Source organism: Narcine bancroftii, chromosome 5 (genome assembly GCF_036971445.1).
Source record: "Narcine bancroftii isolate sNarBan1 chromosome 5, sNarBan1.hap1, whole genome shotgun sequence".
Lineage (NCBI taxonomy): Eukaryota > Metazoa > Chordata > Chondrichthyes > Torpediniformes > Narcinidae > Narcine > Narcine bancroftii.
The window spans coordinates 191,331,491-191,358,975 of record NC_091473.1 but is presented as its reverse complement, the minus strand read 5'-3'; the positions used below and the strand labels follow the sequence as shown (position 1 = coordinate 191,358,975).

At 37.6% G+C, this 27,485-nt stretch overlaps 1 protein-coding gene across 1 annotated transcript in view; it reads right to left on the bottom strand.

Moving 5' to 3' along the window:
- Positions 1–8,077: 8,077 nt before the first annotated feature.
- cct3 (chaperonin containing TCP1, subunit 3 (gamma)) overlaps positions 8,078–27,485 on the bottom strand; it is a 37,505-nt gene continuing 18,097 nt past the window's right edge. Inside the window, exons 12-14 of the mRNA XM_069940404.1 lie at positions 26,851–27,096; positions 25,002–25,133; positions 8,078–8,388 (exon numbers count right to left, since the gene is read on the bottom strand). Coding sequence (XP_069796505.1) covers positions 8,299–8,388; positions 25,002–25,133; positions 26,851–27,096 — 468 coding nt within the window. The 3' untranslated portion in view covers positions 8,078–8,298. The remainder of the gene's footprint in view (positions 8,389–25,001; positions 25,134–26,850; positions 27,097–27,485) is intronic.

Genomic DNA, 27,485 nt, shown 5'->3' with positions numbered 1-27,485 from the left:
CTATTGTAGTAAAATTCCTAAGATATACTACAAGAGAAAAGGTGCTGGAGAAGACAATGGAAAAAGTAAGAGAGGGCAACAAACCACTGGAGTATAAAGGGCAAAAAATCTTCATTTATCCAGATATAAGCTTTGAACTCCTAAAGAAGAGAAAAGAGTTCAATGCAGCAAAAGCGATTTTATGGAAGAAAGGATATAAATTTACACTGAAGCATCCTGCGGTATTGAAAATATTTATTCCAGGACAACAAAACAGACTATTCTCGGATCCAGAAGAAGCACGAAAATTTGCAGAACAATTACAAAAATAGACTGAGGGATGAAGACGGGTAATGAGAGCAAAAATTATCACGATTGATATGTATGTGGGTAAAGACAAAAATAGATTGAGGGATGAAGACGGGTAAGGAGGGTAAAAATGACCACGATTGATATGTATGCGGGTAAAGAGGTATAAGAGTGAATAGAGACAACGGGCATATGTGAAAGTATCTGTAATTAGAGGAAAACATAGAAAGTATAGACAAGAATTAATAAGGGAAGGTAATGGAATAGAGAGAATAAGGAGGGAACTAAAAGAGTGACCTTTGTGACATATAAAAAACGAAATCTTTTCTGGGGGGGGCTGGGTGGGGGGAAAAGAGCGGTCACTGCAAAATCAGTTGACGCTTGCGAGTGGATTCGCAAATCCAAATGGAGAGGGGAGATGTGGTTGTCCGACAAGGGATAAAGGGCAACTCAGGAGGGGAAGGGGAGATTGGGGATAAAGAAGATAGAAATAGGAGAATAAGGAAAATGTTGGATGTTGTAGGAATGTTGTCTGGTAAAGAGTTGAAAATAAGAAAACAGAAATGGAAAAGGAGGAAAGGTAATGATGGAAAAACGGAAAGAGAAGATAAACAAAATATAAAATGGCTACGCTGAACTATATGACTCTAAATATTAATGGAATACATAACCAAATTAAAAGGAAGAAACTACTAAATTTACTGAAAAAGGAAAAAATAGATATAGCATTTGTCCAAGAAACACATTTAACTGAATTGGAGCACAAGAAATTAAAGAGAGATTGGGTAGGACATGTAACAGCAGCATCGTATAATTCAAAAGCAAGAGGAGTGGCTATATTAATTAGCAAAAATGTGCCATTTAAAATAGAAGAGGAAATAATAGATCCAGCAGGGAGATATGTTATGATAAAATGTCAGATATATTCAGAGCTTTGGAATCTACTTAATATATATTCACCTAACGAAGAAGATCAAAAGTTTATGCAAGATATCTTTTTGAAGGTAGCTAATACGCAAGGGAACATACTAATAGGAGGGGATTTCAATCTGAATTTGGATCCAAATATGGATAAAACGGGGAAAAAAATTAACAGGAAGAACAAAGTAACCAAATTTATAATTAAATCAATGCAAGAAATGAAACTTGTGGACATATGGAGGAAACAAAACCCAAAAGAAAAGGAATACTCATACTACTCGACTAGACATAAAACATACTCAAGGATAGACCTATTCCTGTTATCAGCCCACATACAAGGGAGAGTTAGGAAAACGGAATATAAAGCTAGACTATTATCGGACCACTCACCCCTGTTATTGGCAATAGAGCTAGAAGACATCCCTCCAAGAATGTATAGATGGAGATTAAACCCCATGCTACTTAAAAGACAGGATTTTAGAGAATTTATTGAAAAACAATTAAAAATGTACTTTGAAGTAAATACGGAATCAGTGGAAGATAAGTTTATACTATGGGACGCAATGAAAGCATTCATTAGAGGGCAAATAATAAGTTATGCAACCAAGATGAAGAAGGACTATAATCAGGAAACAGAGCAGTTGGAAAGGGAAATAATAAACATAGAAAAAAAATTAGCAATAAAGGAAGATACAACCAAAAGAAGAGAATTGGCGGATAAAAAAATAAAATATGAAACATTACAAACATATAAGGTGGAGAAGAATATAATGAAGACAAAACAGAAATATTATGAACTAGGGGAAAAAACACACAAAATCCTAGCATGGCAGCTTAAGACAGAGCAAACTAAGAAAACGGTATTGGCAACAAGGAAAAAAGACAAACAAATTACATATAATCCAAAAGAAATTAAGGAAAACTTCAGAGAATTCTATGAACAATTATACCGAACCGAAAACGAAGGGAAAGAAGGGAAAATAGATGAATTTTTGACTAAAATTGAACTACCAAAACTACAAATAGAGGAACAAAATAAATTAACAGAACCATTTGGAACAGTAGAAATACAAGAGATAATAAAAAATTTACCAAATAATAAGACACCAGGAGAGGATGGACTCCCAATAGAATTCTACAAAACATTTAAAGACCTAATAATACCGCCCCTCCTGGATGTAATCAACCAGATTGATGAGACACAAAACTTACCAGATTCATGTAAAACAGCAATAATTACAGTGATACTAAAACAAGGGAAAGATCCACTCTCACCAGCATCATATAGACCAATATCTTTGCTAAACACAGATTATAAGATAATAGCTAAACTATTAGCGAACAGATTAGCAGAACAGGTACCGAAAATGGTAAATTTAGACCAAACTGGATTTATCAAAAAAAGACGCACAACAGACAATATTTGTAAATTTATTAACTTAATTCATGCAGTAGAAGGAAATAAAGCACCGGCAGTAGCAGTTGCTTTAGACGCAGAGAAGGCCTTCGACAGAGTAGAATGGAATTACTTGTTCAAAGTATTGCAAAAATTCAGTTTACCGGAGAAGTATATTAATTGGATTAAAGCATTATATAAGGGACCGTTAGCGAAAGTGACAGTAAATGGACATGTATCAAAGCAATTTAACTTAAGCAGGTCAACGCGGCAGGGATGCCCACTATCACCATTATTGTTTGCGCTAGCTATAGAACCACTAGCAGAATCGATAAGAAGAGATAATAATATAAAAGGAATAAAAATAAAAGACAGGGAATATAAAATCAGTCTGTTTGCGGATGATGTGATAGTGTACTTAACAGAACCAGAACTATCAATAAAAGAACTATATAAGAAATTGAAGGAATATGGAGAAGTGTCGGGATACAAGATAAACGTAAATAAAAGTGAAGCAATGCCTATGAATAACGCGGATTTCTCAAAATTTAAGGAGGAATCCCCATTCAGATGGCAAACGCAGGCAATAAGATACCTAGGTGTGCAAATAAACAAAAATCTAGGCCAATTATATAAACTCAATTACAATCCACTAATGAAAAAACTACAGGACGATTTAGAGCATTGGAAAGAGCTACCACTAACACTGATAGGAAGGATAAACTGTATTAAAATGAACATTTTTCCAAGGATACTATACTTATTTCAGGCATTGCCAATACAACTGACAGAAAAATTCTTCAAAGAGTTAAAGAAAATAATAAGGAGATTTTTATGGAGAGGGGGGAAACCGAGGATAGCACTAGACAAATTAACAGAATGGTATAAACAAGGAGGCTTACAATTGCCAAACTTCAAAAATTATTATAGAGCCGCACAATTAAGGTACCTATCAGATTTTTATCAAACAAGGGAAAAACCAGACTGGACGAGACTAGAATTAGATAAAATAGGGGAAAAGATACCTGAACACATATTATATAAATGGGACGAAAAATTGGTACAACATAGAACTTCTCCAGTATTACACCATCTCCTCAATATATGGAAGAAGATACATGTAGAAAGAAATAAAATAAATTACCAAATACCAAAACTAATATTGACGCAAAATAAGCTACTCCCTTTTACAATAGACAACCTTGCCTTTAGAAAATGGGAAAAAAAAGGGATTAAAAGAATAGAAAATTGTTTTTCAGGAAGTAGATTCTTATCCTTTGAACAAATGAGAGATAAGTACAATATAACGGGAGATACAGCGCTGGCATATTACCAACTGAGATCCTACTTGAAAGATAAATTAGGAAGCAACTTGAGTTTACCAGAGGGAAGTAACCTTGAATATGTGATTACAGATACAATGTTAATCAAAAGATTTATAAAAAATATGTATATTAAACTGCAAGAAAAGGAAAATGAGGAAACAAATGGTAAAACTAAACAAAAATGGGAACAAGATTTAAATATAAAGATAAAAAAGGAAACATGGGAGAAGTTATGCTCCGGAACGATGAGAAATACAATAAATACGAGGCTGCGTATGATACAATATAATTGGTTACACAGACTATACATTACACCGCAAAAGTTAAATAAATGGGACCCAACAGTATCTGATAGATGTTTTCGATGTAAAAAAGAAAGGGGAACAACAATTCATGCAATCTGGACATGTGAGAGAGTAGAAAAATTTTGGGATGATCTCAATCAGATATTAAATAAAATAACAGAAAACAATATACCAAAGAATCCAGAGATCTTTCTCCTAAGTAACATAAAAAATAAAGAATTTGGAATTGACTTGGAGGATGCACAAAAAAGATTTGTTAAGATAGCCCTAGCTGTAGCAAAAAAATGTATTATGTCAACCTGGAAATTGGAAGATAATTTGAAAATACAACAATGGTATATAGAAATGAATAAATGTATTCCATTAGAAAAAATAACATATAGTTTAAGAAATAATATTGAAATATTCGAACAAGTATGGGAGCCTTACATTAAATACAATAGCGAAAACCTACCGGGAACAAACATTACCTAAGTTGATGGAAGGAGAAGAGAAGAAAAAAATGGACTCAGTAGAATTTCTGGTGTATTTTTGTTGAATGACAACATTGTCTAACTGAATTAATGCAACCTAGATTGTATAACTAAAATGGATGAGAGGGGGGAGGGATGGGGGGGTGGCTTGGGAGGAGGGAGGGGGGAGGGAGAAAAAGTCACTGTAAATGTGTGGAAAAGAAAAAGTGTATATCATGGCTATTGTGATTTATGGTGTGAAAAATAAAAAATTAAAAAAAAAATAAAAAAATAAAAAAAATATGGACCTGCGGATTGACCTCCAATCCAATCCTCTACTGCAGCTGGCCAGGACGCTCTCGATAGAGGATCTGTAGAAGGTTGGGAGGATGGTAACCGGGTGGCCTTGCCCACCTGTCTTCTCAGGAAGTGCAGCCACTTTCTTTTGTCCCTTCCTGACAAACGAGATGTTGCCCGACCAGGATAGGTCACTATGTAAGTGGTCTCTGAGGAGCCTGGTGCTCTCTCTGCTGCCAAGCTATGAATGTGTCATGGAGGGTGGTCATCCCTTGGTCTCGTCCACATGCAATTCTCCACCTCTTGTGGGACGACTCATCACTGTTGCTGTCATGTCCTCTGTAAGTTTGCTGCCGTTAAATGTATTCCATTAGAAAAAATAACATATAATTTAAGAAATAACATTACAATATTTGAACAAATATGGGAGCCATACATGAAACATAATAGAGAAAACCTACCGTGGACATCTACCACCTAAAATGACAGGAGAAGAGAATGAAAAGAACTGACTCAGTGGAATTTCTTGTTTATTTTTATTGAGTGACAACATTGTTTGACAGGTTTAATGTATCTTACTTTCTGAACTTTAAATAAATGGGAGGGGAGGTGAGGGAGGGAGGGAGGGGAGGAGGGAAGTGGGGGAGAAAACGACACTGTATATATTTGAAAAGGAAAATGTATGTATCTTGATCAATATGGTTTATAGTGTGAAAAATAAAAAAATTTAAAAAAAAGTTTGCTGCCGTTGTTGGAGCTGCATCTGGTGATGTAATTGGGTAGGTCAGTAAGCATGAACAGGAGAGGGCTGAGCCCACAGCCCCGAGGTGCAGCAGATATGGAGCATAAATTCTTTTTTTTTTAAAAAAAGACTTGCCTGCCTGGAAAGAGTGCCAGGGTAGTCGAGAGGCATGAATATGAAAGGGATGGAGTGATATTAAATATATCAAGTTTTGGTTTGATTTGTGCATGGTTTTCCATGCACTTCCTGAGAAGACTGAGGCGGGCAAGGCTACCTGTCACCATCACATCAATCCAGAGCGTTCTGGCTGGCTGCCTCACAGTGCGGGTACGGTCGCTGCAGAGAAATGAATCAGAGGTCATTCCACAGGACCATGAGTGGCGGAGAGGATCACTGGAGTCTCCCTCCACCCCCCCCCCCACCCCGAATCGGCCAGGATTGTTGTCGGAAGAGGGCGCGCAAAATTGTTGCAGGCCCCTTCCACTCAGCTGCTCCCGTCGGGGAAACGATCCAGGAGGATCAGAGCCAACACCACCAGACTGAGGAACAGCTTCTTCTCACGGGCAGTGAGAACACTGAACAACTGATCGCACTCACCCTCCAAGCCTCTACTTAGTAAACAATGTTAGTTTTTATATATGTATTAGTTCTGCATATGCAACACTCATCCACGTGCACGCTTGCATTTTTATACCAAGGACCAGAGAACGCTGCTTCGTTAGTGGTTACTTGTGTACTTTGATGAAAATGAACTTCATATGCATGACATCATATACAATCCTAAAATGCTTTTTCCCCAGGGGCGAGGCAGACTGTACTCATGACGTGTACCCAAATAAAGAAATGCAAACTGTGCAGGAAAAAAAAATCAAGTGCAAAGGTCCTTAAACGAGTTTCTGATTGGGTTTGGCATTGAGGAGTCTGACAGTGGAGGGGCAGCAGCTGTTCCTGAACCTGGTGGGGGCGAGTCTTGTGGCACCGACACCTCTTTCCTGATGGCAGCAGCATGTGCTGGGTTGGTGTGGATCCTTGACGATCGCTGCTGCTCTCCCATGACAGTGTCATACCCGAAGCAGACTTAAAGCCTGTAGATGCTCTTCTACACCTACCAACTTTGCCCCTTAATTTCAAGGAACATTCTCCTCACGAGAAAGTATTGCATTGTCCCAATTGCTACAACTTTGCTCAATTGTACCACAGCACTTCAGCTCTCTACTCCACTCTCCAATCCCAGCTGCTACCTGCCTTCAGCTTCCATTCAAAATCCGACCTTGCTGATAGCTTCCATACTTCCAACAGATCCTGTTTATTGAGAATGTTCGAAAGCAAGGCAAACATTCACAAGAGAAAGCAAAGAATCGAGGGGGTTCAACAAGGGCTGTTACAATATAGATGAAAGAGAAAAGATTTTTTTTTAAAAGTTAGACTAAAACAAATGGGGACAGGTGAGATCAGGCAGCCAAAGGACAGGGACGAAATCTGACATTAGATCAAAGAATGAACAATTCTCAAGTCTCCCTCAATTGACATGATCTACTGGGATTGTTGTCTGAAGAGGACCCCACACACAGCATCTTTCAGACGCTGAGGGGATCCAGGAGTACCACCAGGCTGAGGAACAGCTTCCCACGGGATGCTGCAACTCTCAGATGTACAAAACAATTATTTAGTTTAGATGCAATACTTATCCTGTGCTGCATTGTGTTACGTCTGGTTGTGTGTCTGCGTGTTTTGGACTGAGGACCAGAGAACTCTGTTTAGTCAGGCTGTACTTGTACAATCAGATAAATTTGAAGTGATTTACTTCACTGAACAAAAACTGCCCACTCAACTTCAACCCTCTGGGAATGAAAGGGTTAGCATATTGTCGGCTTTGGACTGTACTCCATGCAGTACAGAAGGATGGGAGGGGGAACCTCGGCGGCATTTCGAATTCTGAAAGGCCTGGACAGAGTAGATGTGGCAAGGTTGTTTCCTATGGTGGGAGAGTCTCGACAACTTCAGGATAAAAATGTGTTAATTTAAAATGTGGTGCCAGAGGGACATGTGGCCACAGGAGTCTGTGGGTGTATTTAGGGCAGAGATCAGCAAGTATTTGATTAGTCAGGGCATCAAGGGTTACAGGGAGAAAGCCAGGAGCAGAGTGGAAGGATGAATCAGCTCATGATCAGTGATGGACAGACTCGATAGGCCCATTTCTGCTCCTACATATTGTGATCTCCTCGCCACTCCTAACCAGTGCACGAAGAACAACTGGGCTTCCCCGCTGAGATGACATGGGCTTGCTGTGTCTGAATGTTGGCCCCTCACTGTGACACGTATTCACCTGGACACAAGAAAGAAACAAATGCGACTTGGTGTAACTTTTATTCAATACCAACGCACTAAACATAACCGAGGAAGCTACAGCTAGTGCCACTGAGCCAAAGACCCTGGCAGGTGGCTGTAACGTCTCAACTGACCTGCCCACCCCACACTTAAATAAATACCAGGGAGAGGGTTCTGTCCCAAGTGGTTAAGAGTCGAGGGTGTGGCTGCACATCCTGGTCCACGCTGGGCCCCTGGGTCAATTCTATGCAGCATCTCCTTCACCACCTTGGTTGTCCTTCTTGCTCTTGTGTCCGGACACAATATCGTCGATACGTAGCAGCAGGATAGCAGTCTGTAGATAAACAAAAAGCAGGTGAGCCCACAGCAACATGGACCAGCAGTTTCTTTGAAGGCATGAAACGACATCACGGCATGCACGATGGTTAAAGCCCCACAGCATGTTGCACGACCTGAAGTTACAGAATTTGATATCGTTTGGAAGAGCAATTTTTTTTCACTCTTTTTTTTCCAGTTAGACATCCAGTGCGGTAACAGGCCCTTGCGGCCCACAAGTCTGTGCTGCCCCCAGTTTACACCCAGTGTGCTTTGAAGGATGGCGGGACTTTTTGAAGGGCGAGAGGTCGGCATGGTCAGCATGGCAGTTAGTCCAAGCAACGCAGGTTTAAATCTGACAAGGAGTTAGTACGTTCTTCCCAGGTCTGTGTGGGTTTCCTCCCACCCTTCAAAACGTGCAGGGCTAATTGGATGTATTGGGCAGCACAGGCGGGTGGGCCAGAAGGGCCTGATACCATGCTGCAATTTAAAAATTTTCTTTAAAAAACAGGAGCACCCGGTGGAAAGTTCACGCAGACACAGTACTGGATTCGAACCCGGGTCGCTGACACTGTGATCACTTTGTATTAACCCCTACGCTAACCGTGCCACCCCATCAAAAATAATGAGCTGTCATTCCAGAAGGGTGCATTGGGTCTCGTTACAAAATAGACAGGAGACCCGAGACTGACAGGCCATGGTGGGATTGAGGCGGAGATCTAGTGATAGGCAGTAGGAAACTCGGGTCATCCCTGCAAAGTAGTCACTGATATCCATTTGGGTTCCCCTCGTGAAGACTACCTTGTGAACACTGAGTTTGTCTGGACAGGAATCATCTGAAAGGACTGTTTGGGTCCCTGGATGGCAGGACAGGTAATAGTAAAACAGCAGGTGTTACATTTGGTTGGTGGGGACAGGAGTGGACCAGAATGGTCATGAAGGAGCTGGTTTGAGACACAGAGGGGGCAGGGTCTGGTCTTGAGGTTGCGCTGGAGATGGGGAAACGATTTGTCGCAGGCAAGGAGGTGAGGGAGGTGGACGGCAGGGATAAAGAAGTCTATCAGTGTTCTGCCTTGGAAAAGAACCAAGAATGGAAATGCAGGAAATAGATATTAGTCAGGGAGTCATGTGATGGAGTAGTGGCCGGTCGGGGAACTCCAGCCCTCTCCGGAAAAGTTTAAAAAAAAACACAGAAAACACAAAGGCACAAACACAAAAATTAAAATAAAGTGAAAGTAAAGGTGGGAAGAAAATGGCAGCGAAGAAAGAAAAGTCGAAAGCAACGGAAAGAAGAGAAGAAGAAAAGACATCGGAAGAAGGTGAAGGCCTTACCTGTCCGAGGAGGCCCGCTGTGGAGAGAGAAGCCCGCTCCCTCAGGTCAGTAGAACTCCCGAGCTTGGGACTACAAAAATGTCTCGCGGAGCCAAGCAAAAGTGCGCATCCGTGCAAGACAAAAAAAAAACTGACGGGAGGGGGGACCAGCTGAGGAGTCAATCTCCACAGCTGAGAATGACAGCCACAGCCCAGCAGCAAAAAGAGAACATAGAAAACAACGAGAACAAGAAAGAGAGTAAAAAGAAATCAAGGAAACAACAGATGACCAACCCAGAGAAAGAAGAACAAAGAGAAGGGAAGAAGGGAAAGGCAAGACAATGGATAGATTTTTTTTAAAGAATATATGGAATCAGTAAAAGAATGGCAATCACAAGAATTTAATGAAATAAAAAGAAGAATTAAAAGTACAGAAGAAAAAATGAATAGATTAGAGATGGTCATGTCAGATATAGGAAAAATAGTGAACAAGGTGGAAGAACGAGAAACAGCCGTAGAAATGGAAGTAGAGGACTTAAAAAAGAAATTAAAAGAATCTAATAAAAAAGTTAAAGAGACACAAGAGCTGTGAGCTCAGAAGATAGATATAATGGAAAATTATAATAGAAGAAATAATATAAAGATATTGGGCCTTAAGGAAGATGAAGAAGGCAAGAATATGAGAGAATTTATAAAAGATTGGATCACCTGGGTCCTAGGAAGACCAGAATTACAGGAAGAAATGGAAATAGAAAGGGCACATAGAACATTAGCCCCTAAACCACAGCCACAACAAAAACCAAGATCCATTTTAGTAAAATTTCTAAGATATACAACAAAAGAAAATATATTGGAGAAAGCAATGAAGAAAATAAGAGAAGACAAAAAGCCACTGGAATACAAAGGTCAAAAAATTTTTTTCTATCCAGACATAAGGTTTGAACTCCTGAAGAAGAGAAAGGAGTTTAATACAGCAAAAACGATCCTATGGAAAAAAGGATATAAATTTATGTTAAAGTACCCAGCGGTACTTAAAATAGTTATTCCAGGGCAGCAAAACAGACTATTCTCGGATCCGGAGGAAGCACGAAAATTTGCAGAACAACTACAAGACAGACAGAGAGATGAAGACATGTAACGAGAGTAAAAATGACCACGAACTATATGTATGTGTGTATATATGTGTGTGTGTGTGTGTGTGTGTGTGTGTATATATATATAGAGAGAGAGAGAGATATATATATATATATACATATAGAGAGAGAGATATATATATATACACATATATATACATATATATATACACACATATATATACACACACATATATATATGTATATGTATATATATACACACACATATATATATGTATATATATATATATACACACACACATACATATATATATATGTGTATATATATATATATACACACACAGATGTGTATGTACATATGTGTGTACATGAGTGTATCCGTATTCAGAGGAAAATATATAGAGTATAGAAAAGAATTAATAAGGGAATGAAAGGGAACAGAGGAAGTAAGGAGGAAATTAAAAGTGACCTTTGTTGTATATGAAAATTAGAATCTTTTCTGGGGGGGGGGCTGGGTGGGGAGTTACAGTCACTGCAAAATCAGTTGACACTTGCGAGTGAATTGGCAAATCCAAATGGAGAGGGTAGATGTGGTTGCCCGACAAGGGATAAAGGGCAACTCAGGAAGGGGAGGGGAAGGGGCGGGGAGAGTGGGGTTAAAGAAATTTTAGATGGGAGAATAAGGGAAATGTTTGATGTTTTAGAAATGTTGTCTTATAAAGTGTTCAAAACAAGAAAGCAGAAATGGATAAGAAGGAAAGGTGATTGAGAAACGGAAAGGGAAGATAAACAAAGTATGAAATGGCTACGCTGAACTTTAAATATTTAAATACTTTAAATATTAACGGAATACATAACCAAATCAAAAGGAAGAAACTGCTAAATTTACTGAAAAAAGAAAAAATTGATATAGCATTCGTGCAAGAAACAAACTTAACTGAAATGGAGCACAAGAAATTAAAGAGAGATTGGATAGGACATGTAACAGCAGCGTCATATAATTCAAAAGCCAGAGGAGTAGCTATATTAATTAGTAAAAATGTGCCAATTAAAATAGAAGAGGAAATAATAGATCCAGCAGGGAGATATGTAATGATAAATTGTCAGATAAATTCGGAGTTTTGAAATTTACTCAATGTATATTCACCTAACGAAGAAGATCAAAAATTTATGCAAGATATTTTTTTTTTAAGATAGCAGACACGCAAGGGAACATACTAATAGGAGGGGATTTCAACCTTAATTTGGATTCAAACATGGATAAAACTGGGAAAAAAATTACCAGAAAGAACAAAGTAACCAAATTTATAATTAAATCGATGCAAGAAATGCAACTTTTGGATATATGGAGGAAACCACACCCAAAGGAAAAGGAACATTCATATTATTCGGGTAGACATAAAACATACTCAAGAATAGACCTATTCATGTTATCAGCTCGCATGCAAGACAGAGTTAGAAAAACAGAATATAAAGCTAGAATATTATCGGACCACTCACCCCTGATATTGACAATAGAGTTAGAGGACATCCCTCCAAGAATGTATAGATGGAGATTAAACTCCATGCTACTTAAAAGGCAGGATTTTAGAGAATTCATTGAAAGACAAATTAAAATGTACTTTGAAATAAATACGGAATCAGTGAAAGATAAGTTTATACTATGGGACGCAATGAAAGCGTTCATCAGAGGGCAAATAATAAGTTATGTAACCAAGATGAAGAAGGACTACAATCAGGAAACAGAGCAGTTGGAAAGGGAAATAGCAAATATAGAAAAAGAATTAGCAATGAAGGAAGACACAACTAAAAGAGAATTGGCAGATAAAAATATAAAATATGAAACACTACAAACATATAAGGTGGAGAAGAACATAATGAAGACAAAACAGAAATATTATGAACTAGGAGAAAAAACGCATAAAATTCTAGCATGGCAGCTTAAGACAGAACAAGCTAAGAAAATGGTATTGGCATCAAGGAAAAAAGACAAACAAATCACATATAATCCAACGGAGATTAATGAAAAATTCAGAGAATTCTACGAACAATTATACCAAACTGAAAACGAAGGGAAAGAAGACAAAATAGATGAATTTTTAACTAAAATTGAACTACCAAAATTACAAACAGAGGAACAAAATAAATTAACAGAACCATTTGAAATAGTAGAAACACAAGAGATAATTAAAAAAACTACCAAATAATAAAACACCAGGAGAGGATGGATTCCCAATAGAATTCTATAAAACATTTAAAGATTTATTAATTCCTCCCCTCTTGGAAGTAATCAACCAAATTGATAAAACACAAAACAGCAATAATTACAGTAATACCAAAGACAGGGAAAGAGCCACTCGCACCAGCGTCATATAGACCAATATCTTTTACTTAACACAGATTATAAGATAATAGCTAAACTATTAGCAAACAGATTAGCAGAGTATGTAACGAAAATGGTAAATCTAGACCAAACTGGATTTATTAAAAAAATACGAACAACAGACAATATTTGTAAATTTATGAACTTAATTCATGCAGTAGAAGGAAATAAAGCTCCAACAGTAGCGGTTGCTTTAGACGCAGAGAAGGCCTTTGACAGAGTAGAATGGAATTATTTATTCAAAGTACTACAAAAATTCAGTTTACCAGAGAAATATATTAATTGGATTAAAGCATTATATAAGGGGCCATTGGCGAAAGTGACAGTAAATGGATATATATCAAAACAATTTAACTTAAGCAGATCAACAAGGCAGGGATGCCCACTATCACCCTTATTGTTCGCATTAGCCATAGAACCACTAGCAGAACTGATAAGAACAGAAAATAAAATAAAAGGGATAAAAATAAAAGACAAGGAATATAAAATCAGTTTATTTGCAGATGACATTATAGTATACTTAACAGAAACAGAAATATCAATAAAAGAATTACATAAGAAATTGAAGGAAGAGGGAGTCACGTGATGGAGTAGTGGCCGGACGGTGAACTCCAGCCCTCTCCAGAAAAGTCGGGAAAAACAAAGGAAAACACAAAGGCACAGAAATAAAAGTTACAGAAAAGTGAGTATAAAGGTGGAAAGAAGATGGCGACAAAAAAAGAAAAATCGAAAGCAACGGTAAGAAGTGAGGAAGAGAAGACAAAGGAGGAAAAAGGTGAAGGCCTTACCTGTCCGAAGAGGCCCGCTGTGGAGAGAGGAGCCCACTACCCCAGGTCGGTGGAAAAAGAACTACATCAATGGCTCACAGAGCCGAGTAAAAGTGCGCAAACGCGCATGAAAAAAAAACACACCGACGGGAGGGGGGACCAGCTGGGGAGTCGACCTCCACAGCCGGCAACGACAGCTGCAGAACACCTGCAGCAAGAAGAGACCACAGAAGACAATAGAAACAAGAAAGAAGAGGAGGAAAGGGCACCAAAGAAACAACAGATGGTCAACCCAGAGGAAGAAGAAGAGGAAGAGGAAGAGTACAGGGAAATAGAAGAAGAAAAGAAAGGCAAGGTAAAGGATATACTTGCTCTTATTAAAGGATACATGGAGTCATTTAAAGAATGGCAAACACAGGAATTTAAGGATTTAAGAAAAAGAATAAACAACACAGAAGAGAAAATAAATAAAATGGAGATGACCTAAACAGAAATGGGAAAGAAAATGGACAAGATGGAAGAGCGGGCAGTAGCAGCAGAAATGGAGGTAGAAGACTTAAAAAAGAAATTGGAGAAATCTAATAAAAAAACTAAAGAGACACAAGAACTACTAGCTCAAAAAATAGATACAATGGATAACCATAACAGAAGAAATAACATAAAGATAGTGGGCCTTAAGGAAGATGAAGAAGGCAAGAATATGAGGGAGTTTATAAAAGAGTGGATCCCTAAGACCTTAGGATGTCCAGAACTACAGCAAGAAATGGAAATAGAAAGGGCACATAGAGTATTGGCCTCTAAACCACAACCACAACAAAAACCAAGATCTATTGTAGTAAAATTCCTAAGATATACTACAAGAGAAAAGGTACTGGAGAAGACAATGGAAAAAGTAAGAGAGGGCAACAAACCACTGGAGTATAAAGGGCAAAAAATCTTCATTTATCCAGATATAAGTTTTGAACTCCTAAAGAAGAGAAAAGAGTTCAATACAGCAAAGGCGATTTTATGGAAGAAAGGGTATAAATTTATACTAAAGCATCCAGCAGTATTGAAAATATTTATTCCAGGACAACAAAACAGACTATTCTCGGATCCAGAAGAAGCATGAAAATTTGCAGAACAATTACAAAAATAGACTGAGGGAGGAAGACGGGTAATGAGAGTTAAAATGATCACGATTGATATGTATGTGGGTAAAGACAAAAATAGACTGAGGGATGAAGACGGGTAATGAGAGTAAAAATGATCACGATTGATATGTATGCGGGTAAAGAGGTATAAGAGTGAATAGAGACAATGAGCATACATGAATGTATCTGTTCTTATAGGAAAATATAGATAGTATAGACAAGAATTAATAAGGGAAGGTAATGGAATAGAGAGAATAAGGAGGGAATTAAAAGAGTGACCTTTGTGACATATGAAAAGTGAAATCTTTTCTGGGGGAGGCGGGGTGGGGGGAAATAGCGGTCACTGCAAAATCAGTTGACGCTTGCGAGTGGATTCGCAAATCCAAATGGAGAGGGGAGATGTGGTTGTCCGACAAGGGATAAAGGACAACTCAGGAGGTGAAGGGGAGATTGGGGATAAATAAGATAGAAATAGGAGAATAAGGAAAATGTTGGATGTTGTAGGAATGTTGTCTGGTAAAGAGTTGAAAATAAGAAAACAGAAATGGAAAAGGAGGAAAGGTAATGATGGAAAAACGGAAAGAGAAGATAAACAAAATATAAAAGGGCTACGCTGATCTATATGTCTTTAAATATTAATGGAATACATAACCAAATTAAAAAGGAAGAAACTACTAAATTTAAATGAATAAATGTATTCCATTAGAAAAAATAACATATAGGTTAAGAAATAATATTGAAATATTCGAACAAGTATAGGAGCCTTACATTAAATACAATAGCGAAAACCTACCGGGGACAAACATTACCTAAGTTGATGGAAGGAGAAGGAAAGAAAAGAATGGACTCAGTAGAATTTCTGGTGTAATTTTGTTGAATGACAACATTGTCTGACTGGCTTAATGCAACCTAGATTGTATACCTAAAATGGATGAGAGGGGGGGGGGGGGTGGGGGGGTGGCTTGGGAGGAGTGGGGGGGGAGAAAAAGTCACTGTATATGTGTGAAAAAGAAATAGTGTATATCATGGCTAATGTGATTTATGGTGTGAAAAATAAAAAAATTTAAAAAAAAGAAAAGAAATTGAAGGAATATGGAGAAGTGTTGGGATACAAGATTAACACAAATAAAAGTGAAGCAATGCCAATGAATAATGTGGATTTCTCAAAAGTTAAGAAGGAATCACCATTCAGATGGCAAATGCAAGCAATAACATACCTAGGTATACAAATAAATAAAAATCTCAGCCATCTATATAAACTCAATTATTATCCACTAATGAAAAAATTACAGGACGATTTAGAGCATTGGAAAGATTTACCATTAACACTAATAGGAAGGATAAACTGTATTAAAATGAACATTTTCCCAAGGATATTATACCTATTTCAGGCATTGCCAATACACTTGATGGAGAAATTCTTCAAGGAGTTAAAGAAAATAATAAGGAAATTTTTATGGAAAGGGGGGAAACAGAGGATAGCACTAGATAAATTAACAGAATGGTATAAACAAGGAGGCTTACAACTGCCAAACTTTAAAAATTATTACAGAGCCGCACAATTAAGATATCTATCAGATTTTTATCAAACAAGGGAAAAGCCAGATTGGACTAGATTAGAACTAGATAAAATAGGGGAGAAGATACCCGAACATATATTATATAAATGGGATGAAAAAGTGGTACAACGTAGGAATTCTCCAGTATTACATCATCTGCTCAATATTTGGAAGAAGATTCATGTAGAAAGGAATAAAACAAATTACCAACTACCAAAACTAATACTGACGCAAAATCAGCGAATCCCTTTTACAATAAATAACCTTTCCTTTAGAGAATGGGAGAAAAAAGGGATCAAAAGAATAGAAAATTGCTTTTCAGGAAATAAATTATTATCCTTTGAACAAATGAAGGATAAATATAATATAACTCACGATACAGTGTTGGCATACTACCAACTGAAATCCTACTTGAAGGACAAATTGGGAAGCAGTCTGAGGTTACCAGAGGGAAGTAATTTTGAATATGTGATTACAGACACAATGATAATCAAAAAATTTATAACAAACATGTATATTAAACTACAAGAAAAGGAGAACGAGGAAACAAATAGTAAAACTAAAGAAAAATGGGAACAAGATCTAAACATAAAGATAAAGAATGAAAGAGGGGAGTCACGTGATGGAGTAGTGGCCGGACGGTGAACTCCAGCCCTCTCCAGAAAAGTCGGGAAAAACAAGAGAAAATACAAAGGCACAGAAATACAAGTTAAAGAAAAGTGAGTATAAAGGTGGAAAGAAGATGGAGACAAAAGGAGAAAAATCAAAATCAATGGAAAGAAGAGAGGAAGAGAAGACAACGGAGGAAAAAGGTGAAGGCCTTACCTGTCCGAAGAGGCCCGCTGTGGAGAGAGGGCCCCACTACCTCAGGTCGGTAGAAAGAGAACTACAACAATGGCTCACAGAGCCGAGTAAAAGTGCGCAACCGCGCATGAAAAAAAACACACCGACGGGAGGGGGGACCAGCTGGGGAGTCGATCTCCACAGCCGGCAACGACAGCTGCAGAACACCTGCAGCAAGAAGAGACCACAGAAGACAATGGAAACAAGAAAGAAGAGGAGGAAAGGGCAGCAAAGAAACAACAGATGGTCAACCTAGAGGAAGAAGAAGAGGAAGAATACAGTGAAATAGATGAAGGGAAAGGCAAGGTAAAGGATATACTTGCTCTTGTTAGAGGATATATGGAGTCATTTAAAGAATGGCAAACACAGGAATTCAATGATTTAAGAAGAAGAATAAACAACACAGAAGAGAAAGTGAATAAAATAGATATGACCTTAACAGAAATGGGGAAAAAAATGGACAAGATGGAAGAACGGGCAGTAGCAGCAGAAATGGAGGTAGAAGACTTAAAAAAGAAATTGGAGGAATCTAATAAAAAAACTAAAGAGACACAAGAATTACTAGCCCAAAAAATAGATATAATGGAAAATTATAACAGAAGAAATAACATAAAGATAGTGGGCCTTAAGGAAGATGAAGAAGGCAAGAATATGAGGGAGTTTATAAAAGAATGGATCCCTAAGGCCCTAGGATGTCCAGAACTACAGCAAGAAATGGAAATAGAAAGGGCACATAGAGCATTGGCCCCTAAACAACAACCACAACAAAAACCAAGATCTATTGTAGTAAAATTCCTAAGATATACTACAAGAGAAAAGGTACTGGAGAAGACAATGGAAAAAGTAAGAGAGGGCAACAAACCACTGGAGTATAAAGGGCAAAAAATCTTCATTTATCCAGATATAAGCTTTGAACTCCTAAAGAAGAGAAAAGAGTTCAATGCAGCAAAAGCGATTTTATGGAAGAAAGGATATAAATTTACACTGAAGCATCCTGCGGTATTGAAAATATTTATTCCAGGACAACAAAACAGACTATTCTCGGATCCAGAAGAAGCACGAAAATTTGCAGAACAATTACAAAAATAGACTGAGGGATGAAGACGGGTAATGAGAGCAAAAATTATCACGATTGATATGTATGTGGGTAAAGACAAAAATAGACTGAGGGATGAAGACGGGTAAGGAGGGTAAAAATGACCACGATTGATATGTATGCGGGTAAAGAGGTATAAGAGTGAATAGAGACAATGGGCATATGTGAAAGTATCTGTAATTAGAAGAAAACATAGAGAGTATAGACAAGAATTAATAAGGGAAGGTAATGGAATAGAGAGAATAAGGAGGGAATTAAAAGAGTGACCTTTGTGACATATAAAAAGCGAAATCTTTTCTGGGGGGGGCTGGGTGGGGGAAAAGAGCGGTCACTGCAAAATCAGTTGACGCTTGCGAGTGGATTTGCAAATCCAAATGGAGAGGGGAGATGTGGTTGTCCGACAAGGGATAAAGGGCAACTCAGGAGGGGAAGGGGAGATTGGGGATAAAGAAGATAGAAATAGGAGAATAAGGAAAATGTTGGATGTTGTAGGAATGTTGTCTGGTAAAGAGTTGAAAATAAGAAAACAGAAATGGAAAAGGAGGAAAGGTAATGATGGAAAAACGGAAAGAGAAGATAAACAAAATATAAAATGGCTACGCTGAACTATATGACTCTAAATATTAATGGAATACATAACCAAATTAAAAGGAAGAAACTACTAAATTTACTGAAAAAGGAAAAAATAGATATAGCATTTGTCCAAGAAACACACTTAACTGAATTGGAGCACAAGAAATTAAAGAGAGATTGGGTAGGACATGTAACAGCAGCATCGTATAATTCAAAAGCAAGAGGAGTGGCTATATTAATTAGCAAAAATGTGCCATTTAAAATAGAAGAGGAAATAATAGATCCAGCAGGGAGATATGTTATGATAAAATGTCAGATATATTCAGAGCTTTGGAATCTACTTAATATATATTCACCTAACGAAGAAGATCAAAAGTTTATGCAAGATATCTTTTTGAAGGTAGCTAATACGCAAGGGAACATACTAATAGGAGGGGATTTCAATCTGAATTTGGATCCAAATATGGATAAAACGGGGAAAAAAATTAACAGGAAGAACAAAGTAACCAAATTTATAATTAAATCAATGCAAGAAATGAAACTTGTGGACATATGGAGGAAACAAAACCCAAAAGAAAAGGAATACTCATACTACTCGACTAGACATAAAACATACTCAAGGATAGACCTATTCCTGTTATCAGCCCACATTCAAGGGAGAGTTAGGAAAACGGAATATAAAGCTAGACTATTATCGGACCACTCACCCCTGTTATTGGCAATAGAGCTAGAGGACATCCCTCCAAGAATGTATAGATGGAGATTAAACCCCATGCTACTTAAAAGACAGGATTTTAGAGAATTTATTGAAAAACAATTAAAAATGTACTTTGAAGTAAATACGGAATCAGTGGAAGACAAGTTTATACTATGGGACGCAATGAAAGCATTCATTAGAGGGCAAATAATAAGTTATGCAACCAAGATGAAGAAGGACTATAATCAGGAAACAGAGCAGTTGGAAAGGGAAATAATAAACATAGAAAAAAAATTAGCAATAAAGGAAGATACAACCAAAAGAAGAGAATTGGCGGATAAAAAAATAAAATATGAAACATTACAAACATATAAGGTGGAGAAGAATATAATGAAGACAAAACAGAAATATTATGAACTAGGGGAAAAAACACACAAGATCCTAGCATGGCAGCTTAAGACAGAGCAAACTAAGAAAATGGTATTGGCAACAAGGAAAAAAGACAAACAAATTACATATAATCCAAAAGAAATTAAGGAAAACTTCAGAGAATTCTATGAACAATTATACCGAACCGAAAACGAAGGGAAAGAAGGGAAAATAGATGAATTTTTGACTAAAATTGAACTACCAAAACTACAAATAGAGGAACAAAATAAATTAACAGAACCATTTGGAACAGTAGAAATACAAGAGATAATAAAAAATTTACCAAATAATAAGACACCAGGAGAGGATGGACTCCCAATAGAATTCTACAAAACATTTAAAGACCTAATAATACCGCCCCTCCTGGATGTAATCAACCAGATTGATGAGACACAAAACTTACCAGATTCATGTAAAACAGCAATAATTACAGTGATACTAAAACAAGGGAAAGATCCACTCTCACCAGCGTCATATAGACCAATATCTCTGCTAAACACAGATTATAAGATAATAGCTAAACTATTAGCAAACAGATTAGCAGAACAGGTACCGAAAATGGTAAATTTAGACCAAACTGGATTTATCAAAAAAAGACGCACAACAGACAATATTTGTAAATTTATTAACTTAATTCATGCAGTAGAAGGAAATAAAGCACCGGCAGTAGCAGTTGCTTTAGACGCAGAGAAGGCCTTCGACAGAGTAGAATGGAATTACTTGTTCAAAGTATTGCAAAAATTCAGTTTACCAGAGAAGTATATTAATTGGATTAAAGCATTATATAAGGGACCGTTAGCGAAAGTGACAGTAAATGGACATGTATCAAAGCAATTTAACTTAAGCAGGTCAACGCGGCAGGGATGCCCACTATCACCATTATTGTTTGCGTTAGCTATAGAACCACTAGCAGAATCGATAAGAAGAGATAATAATATAAAAGGAATAAAAATAAAAGACAGGGAATATAAAATCAGTCTGTTTGCGGATGATGTGATAGTGTACTTAACAGAACCAGAACTATCAATAAAAGAACTATATAAGAAATTGAAGGAATATGGAGAAGTGTCGGGATACAAGATAAACGTAAATAAAAGTGAAGCAATGCCTATGAATAACGCGGATTTCTCAAAATTTAAGGAGGAATCCCCATTCAGATGGCAAACGCAGGCAATAAGATACCTAGGTGTGCAAATAAACAAAAATCTAGGCCAATTATATAAACTCAATTACAATCCACTAATGAAAAAATTACAGGACGATTTAGAGCATTGGAAAGAGCTACCACTAACACTGATAGGAAGGATAAACTGTATTAAAATGAACATTTTTCCAAGGATACTATACTTATTTCAGGCATTGCCAATACAACTGACAGAAAAATTCTTCAAAGAGTTAAAGAAAATAATAAGGAGATTTTTATGGAGAGGGGGGAAACCGAGGATAGCACTAGATAAATTAACAGAATGGTATAAACAAGGAGGCTTACAATTGCCAAACTTCAAAAATTATTATAGAGCCGCACAATTAAGGTACCTATCAGATTTTTATCAAACAAGGGAAAAACCAGACTGGACGAGACTAGAATTAGATAAAATAGGGGAAAAGATACCTGAACACATATTATATAAATGGGACGAAAAATTGGTACAACATAGAACTTCTCCAGTATTACACCATCTCCTCAATATATGGAAGAAGATTCATGTAGAAAGAAATAAAATAAATTACCAAATACCAAAACTAATATTGATGCAAAATAAGCTACTCCCTTTTACAATAGACAACCTTGCCTTTAGAAAATGGGAAAAAAAAAGGGATTAAAAGAATAGAAAATTGTTTTTCAGGAAGTAGATTCTTATCCTTTGAACAAATGAGAGATAAGTACAATATAACTGGAGATACAGCGCTGGCATATTACCAACTGAGATCCTACTTGAAAGATAAATTAGGAAGCAACTTGAGTTTACCAGAGGGAAGTAACCTTGAATATGTGATTACAGATACAATGTTAATCAAAAGATTTATAAAAAATATGTATATTAAACTGCAAGAAAAGGAAAATGAGGAAACAAATGGTAAAACTAAACAAAAATGGGAACAAGATTTAAATATAAAGATAAAAAAGGAAACATGGGAGAAGTTATGCTCTGGAACGATGAGAAATACAATAAATACGAGGCTGCGTATGATACAATATAATTGGTTACACAGACTATACATTACACCGCAAAAGTTAAATAAATGGGACCCAACAGTATCTGATAGATGTTTTCGATGTAAAAAAGAAAGGGGAACAACAATTCATGCAATCTGGACATGTGAGAGAGTAGAAAAATTTTGGGATGATCTCAATCAGATATTAAATAAAATAACAGAAAACAATATACCAAAGAATCCAGAGATCTTTCTCCTAAGTAACATAAAAAATAAAGAATTTGGAATTGACTTGGAAGATGCACAAAAAAGATTTGTCAAGATAGCCCTAGCCGTAGCAAAAAAATGTATTATGTCAACCTGGAAATTGGAAGATAATTTGAAAATACAACAATGGTATATAGAAATGAATAAATGTATTCCATTAGAAAAAATAACATATAGTTTAAGAAATAATATTGAAATATTCGAACAAGTATGGGAGCCTTACATTAAATACAATAGCGAAAACCTACCGGGAACAAACATTACCTAAATTGATGGAAGGAGAAGAAAAGAAAAGAATGGACTCAGTAGAATTTCTGGTGTATTTTTGTTGAATGACAACATTGTCTAACTGAATTAATGCAACCTAGATTGTATACCTAAAATGGATGAGAGGGGGGGGGGTGGCTTGGGAGGAGGGAGGGGGGAGGGAGAAAAAGTCACTGTAAATGTGTGGAAAAGAAAAAGTGTATATCATGGCTATTGTGATTTATGGTGTGAAAAATAAAAAATTAAAAAAAAAAAAAAGATAAAGAATGAAACATGGGAGAAGTTATGCTCAGGAACTATGAGAAATACAATAAATACGAGGTTACGTATGATACAATATAACTGGATACACAGGCTATATATTACACCTCAAAAGTTAAATAAATGGGACCCAACAGTATCTGACGGATGTTTTCACTGTAAAAAGGAAATGGGAACAACAATTCATCCAATCTGGACATGTGAGAAAGTGAAAAAATTTTGGGAAGATCTAAACCAGATATTAAGTAAAATCACAAAAAGCAATATACTAAAAAACCCAGAGATCTTCCTCCTAAGTAACATAAAAAACAAATAATTTGGACTTGATTTGGATGGATCACAAAAAAGATTTGTTATGATAGCCCTAGCTGTAGCAAAAAAATGTATTATGTCAGCCTGGAAATTAGAAGATAACTTGAGAATACAACAATGGTATATAGAAATGAATAAATGTATTCCATTAGAAAAAATAACATAGAATTTAAGAAATAATATTACAATATTTGATCAAATATGGGAGCCATACATGAAACACAATAGAGAAAACCGACCGGGGACATCTACCACCTAAAATGACAGAAGAAGGGAATGAAAAGAATTGACTCAGTGGAAATTCTTGTGTTTTTATTGAGTGACAACATTGTTTGACGGGTTTAATGTATCTTAGATTCTGAACTTTAAATGAATGGGAGGGGAGGTAGGGAGGGAAGGGGGAGAAAACGACATTATATATTTGAAAAGGAAAATGTATGTATCTTGATCAATGTGGTTTACAGTGTGAAAAATAAAAAATTTAAAAAAATAGATATTAGTCAAGATACCAGTGAACTATGGTGGAAGGATACCACAGTTCAGGTAGGAAGCCAAGAGACTGCTGGGTGGAACTTCTCATAATTGGAGCAAATATGAGGGAGATTTTTGTTGCATTTCTTTCGTAATGTTAATAAAAATATTGAAATTTCACATAAAAAGTGCACAAGGATACATGTTAAATCAAAAAGATACATTACACTTCAATCATCACCTTCATCCAAGATTCCCCACATTTTAATCAAATTACAGTCCATTAAATTAGTATTTTATTATTAAAAAAGAAAATCTAAACCCACGACCATGAAAGAAGCTGTTTGGCCAAAATTTTTTTTTTTTTTTTAATACCTCAAATCAACATTTCTACTTCATCAATGATTATAAAAGTAGTTCAAAAAAGGTCCCCACAGTGTTTGAAAATTTACATTCAAATGGGAAATTGAGCATTGAATCTTCTCCAAGTTTAGACACGACATGACATCATGTAGCCACTGAGCACGATTAGGCGGGGTAACATCCCTCCATCTGAGCAATGCCGCCTGCCTCGCCGCAAAATAAATTAATACATGCAGCCCAGACGATGTTAAAGATATGTCATTCTCTCCAACAACAATGAATAAAGCAGTTAAGGGGTTTGGTTTAAAATTAACTTTAAAAAGTGCAGAGAAAGTTTGAAATACTTTGTTCCAAAATTTCTCAAGACTGACTGTCCATAACACATGAATTAATGAAGCATCTCCATTGATCACAATGAGGAGATACATCCGCATAAAAACAAGATCGTTTGTACATGTGAGCCCTATGGACTATAAATTGTAGGAGAGTGGTGGGGACACACACAAGAATTATATTCCAAGTTTCTTCAGAAATTAAAAGTTGTAGGTCCTGTACCCAGGCTTTCAAAATAAAAAAATTTACTACAGGCCAGATGAATCAACATCATTCCCTCCCTCGGAGGCAAACTCTCTGCCTTCTAAACACTCACCTCTACGGAGGTTTTAAAAGTCTGGGATTTGACAGTCAGTGGTTCCCAGATGCCGAGCTCCTTCATGTCTGCCAAGGTTCCAGTCTCTCCATTCACTCCCCAGGTCTGACAGCCTTCCTGTGTATGCTTTGCCTGTTGCGATTGTGGAGATACAACAAACGGTCAATGTGGTGCCAGATGCAGTTAAACCAAAATTTGGTGCGCTCACTTGCAATGGTGGTGGAAATAGGGGAAAACAGGTAGTTTTGTTTGAGATTGGTTAAAATAAAACAATTTTTCCACTGCATGTATTTTAACATCTGCAAGGCAAGGACAGGAAGGGTATTATTATTGCATATGAAGAAAGGTTGGATAGACTAGGCTTGTATTCTATGGAATTTAGAAGATGGGGGGGGGGGGAAGAAAATCTTATAGAAACACATAAAATTCTTTAAGGGATTAGACAAACTAGATGCAGATAGGTTGTTTCCAATGCTGGGAAAAACCAGAACCAGGTCTCACAGTTTAAGGATGGGGGGGGGGGGTTTAGGACTGAGATGAGAGGAAAAATTTCTTCTCTCAGAGGGTGGTAGATCTGTGGAATTCTTTGCCACAGGAAGACGTTGAGGCCTGTTTCTTGTCAATATTTAAGAGTAGGTTAGATTTGGCCCTTGTGGCTAAGGGAATCAAGGGGTACGGGGAGAAGGCAGGAACCGGGTACTGATCAGCCATGAATGGCAGGGTAGGCTTGAAGGGCCAAATGGCCTCCTCCTGCACCTATTTTTTGTTTTTATTTCTGGCAATGGAAAACTAAGAGGTCATCCTCAGAAATGGAAATTGGTGCTCATTCAACATCTTCAAGGATCAACAGGTGCCCTGTGTCAGAAGAAACAGAAAAGATGTTTGATCACTTGTCCAAAAGATGAAGTGGACTCCGGAGAACGTGGTGCTCTCTACTCCCTCCACTACACACTAATAACTCGGGAGAGTGCAGAGAGCACAATTCCTCAGAGTCCACTCAACATGTGACTTATTGTGGACACACATCTCCTCACTTATCAGGAAGGCGCAAAACAGTAACTGCACTTCCTGAGAAGCTACCGGCACCATCATGTCAACATTTTACAGGAGCTCTATCGAGAGTGTACTGGCTGGCTGCCTCATGGTGTGGTACAGTTGCTGCAGAGAAACAGATCAGGGGTTAATCCACAGGACCATAACAGCACCAGAGGGGGTTCACGATAAAGTTTAATTTGAGTACAACACTGGATAGGAAGCAACCAAGAGCAGGGCCTCTTACTGTTTCCCAAGGCACTTCAAATGGCCCACATGACATAAGAGGCAGATTTATATTCGGAGACCTCCCCCTGGCTAGTACCACAAGATACAGAAGTCCAAAATTCCGGATGCCAGGAATCCAAGACTTCACCAAAAGTCTACAACTTTTAAAATTTAACGGGCTTTTGTGTGCGTGCTCAGCAGCAATAAGCGACCACGTAATCTTAACACAAAGAAATTAATTTGTACTTTTTCTTCTACAATGTTCATTTTTAAACAATTTCAAACATGACACTTTTTTGTAGTAAAAATTATTCTTTACATTTTTGACTTTATTTTTCTTTAAAGGTGGTTGTTTTGATCAATGAAGCATGCTGCATTTGCTAATGAATAAGTTATCAAAATTTACCCGCTCATCTTGCCTTTATTCCTCCTATAATTTGAATTTTAAAAGTACTGCTCAAGAATCCAGAATATCCAAAAATCCGGACCGACCCAATCCTTGAGCAATCCGAATTTTAGGACATCTACTACAATATCACGGATGGACCCATGAACCACTCTGATCACTTGTCCAAAAGGTGTTCCTTACCCGAAGGGAAGTGAGCAACCGGATGGTGCTGGCCCCACAATTCTGGATCAGGGTTCTCGGAATGACCTCCAGGGCATTTGCAACTGCGCGGTAGGGCCACTGTTCCACCCCAGTCATGCTCTTGGATTTCTCAATCAGTGCGTGCGCCACCGCCATTTCCACTGCTCCACCACCGGGCACCAAGCGTGGGTCCAGCAGCACATTACGAGTAACCTGCATGGCGTCCTGCAGGTTACGCTCCACCTCCTGAAATCAAATCCAACGCAATGGTCTGACTGGCTAGCATTCAGCACATTTAAAACTTCACACTCTGCAACCAATTCCTGGACCTCACCCCTCTCAACAAGCAGCCCGCTCTCATCACCACCCTCCTGCTTCAATCTCCCATCATCATCGCCCACTATCCCAAATCAAAAGCCTCAACGAGTCTTTAAGCTAAAATAAAGACAATGCTGGAGAAACTCAGCTGGTCAAACAGCGTTCTTGATGTAGCGACGATAATGATACAAACCAGTTTTGGGCTGAGCCCTTCGTCAAGGTGTGCAGAATGTGGACAGGCAGTGAGGGTGGGGGGGGGGGGGGGGGGGGAGAAGAGGAAGAGGGCCACAGGCAAGAGAGACTAGATGGATAAGGGA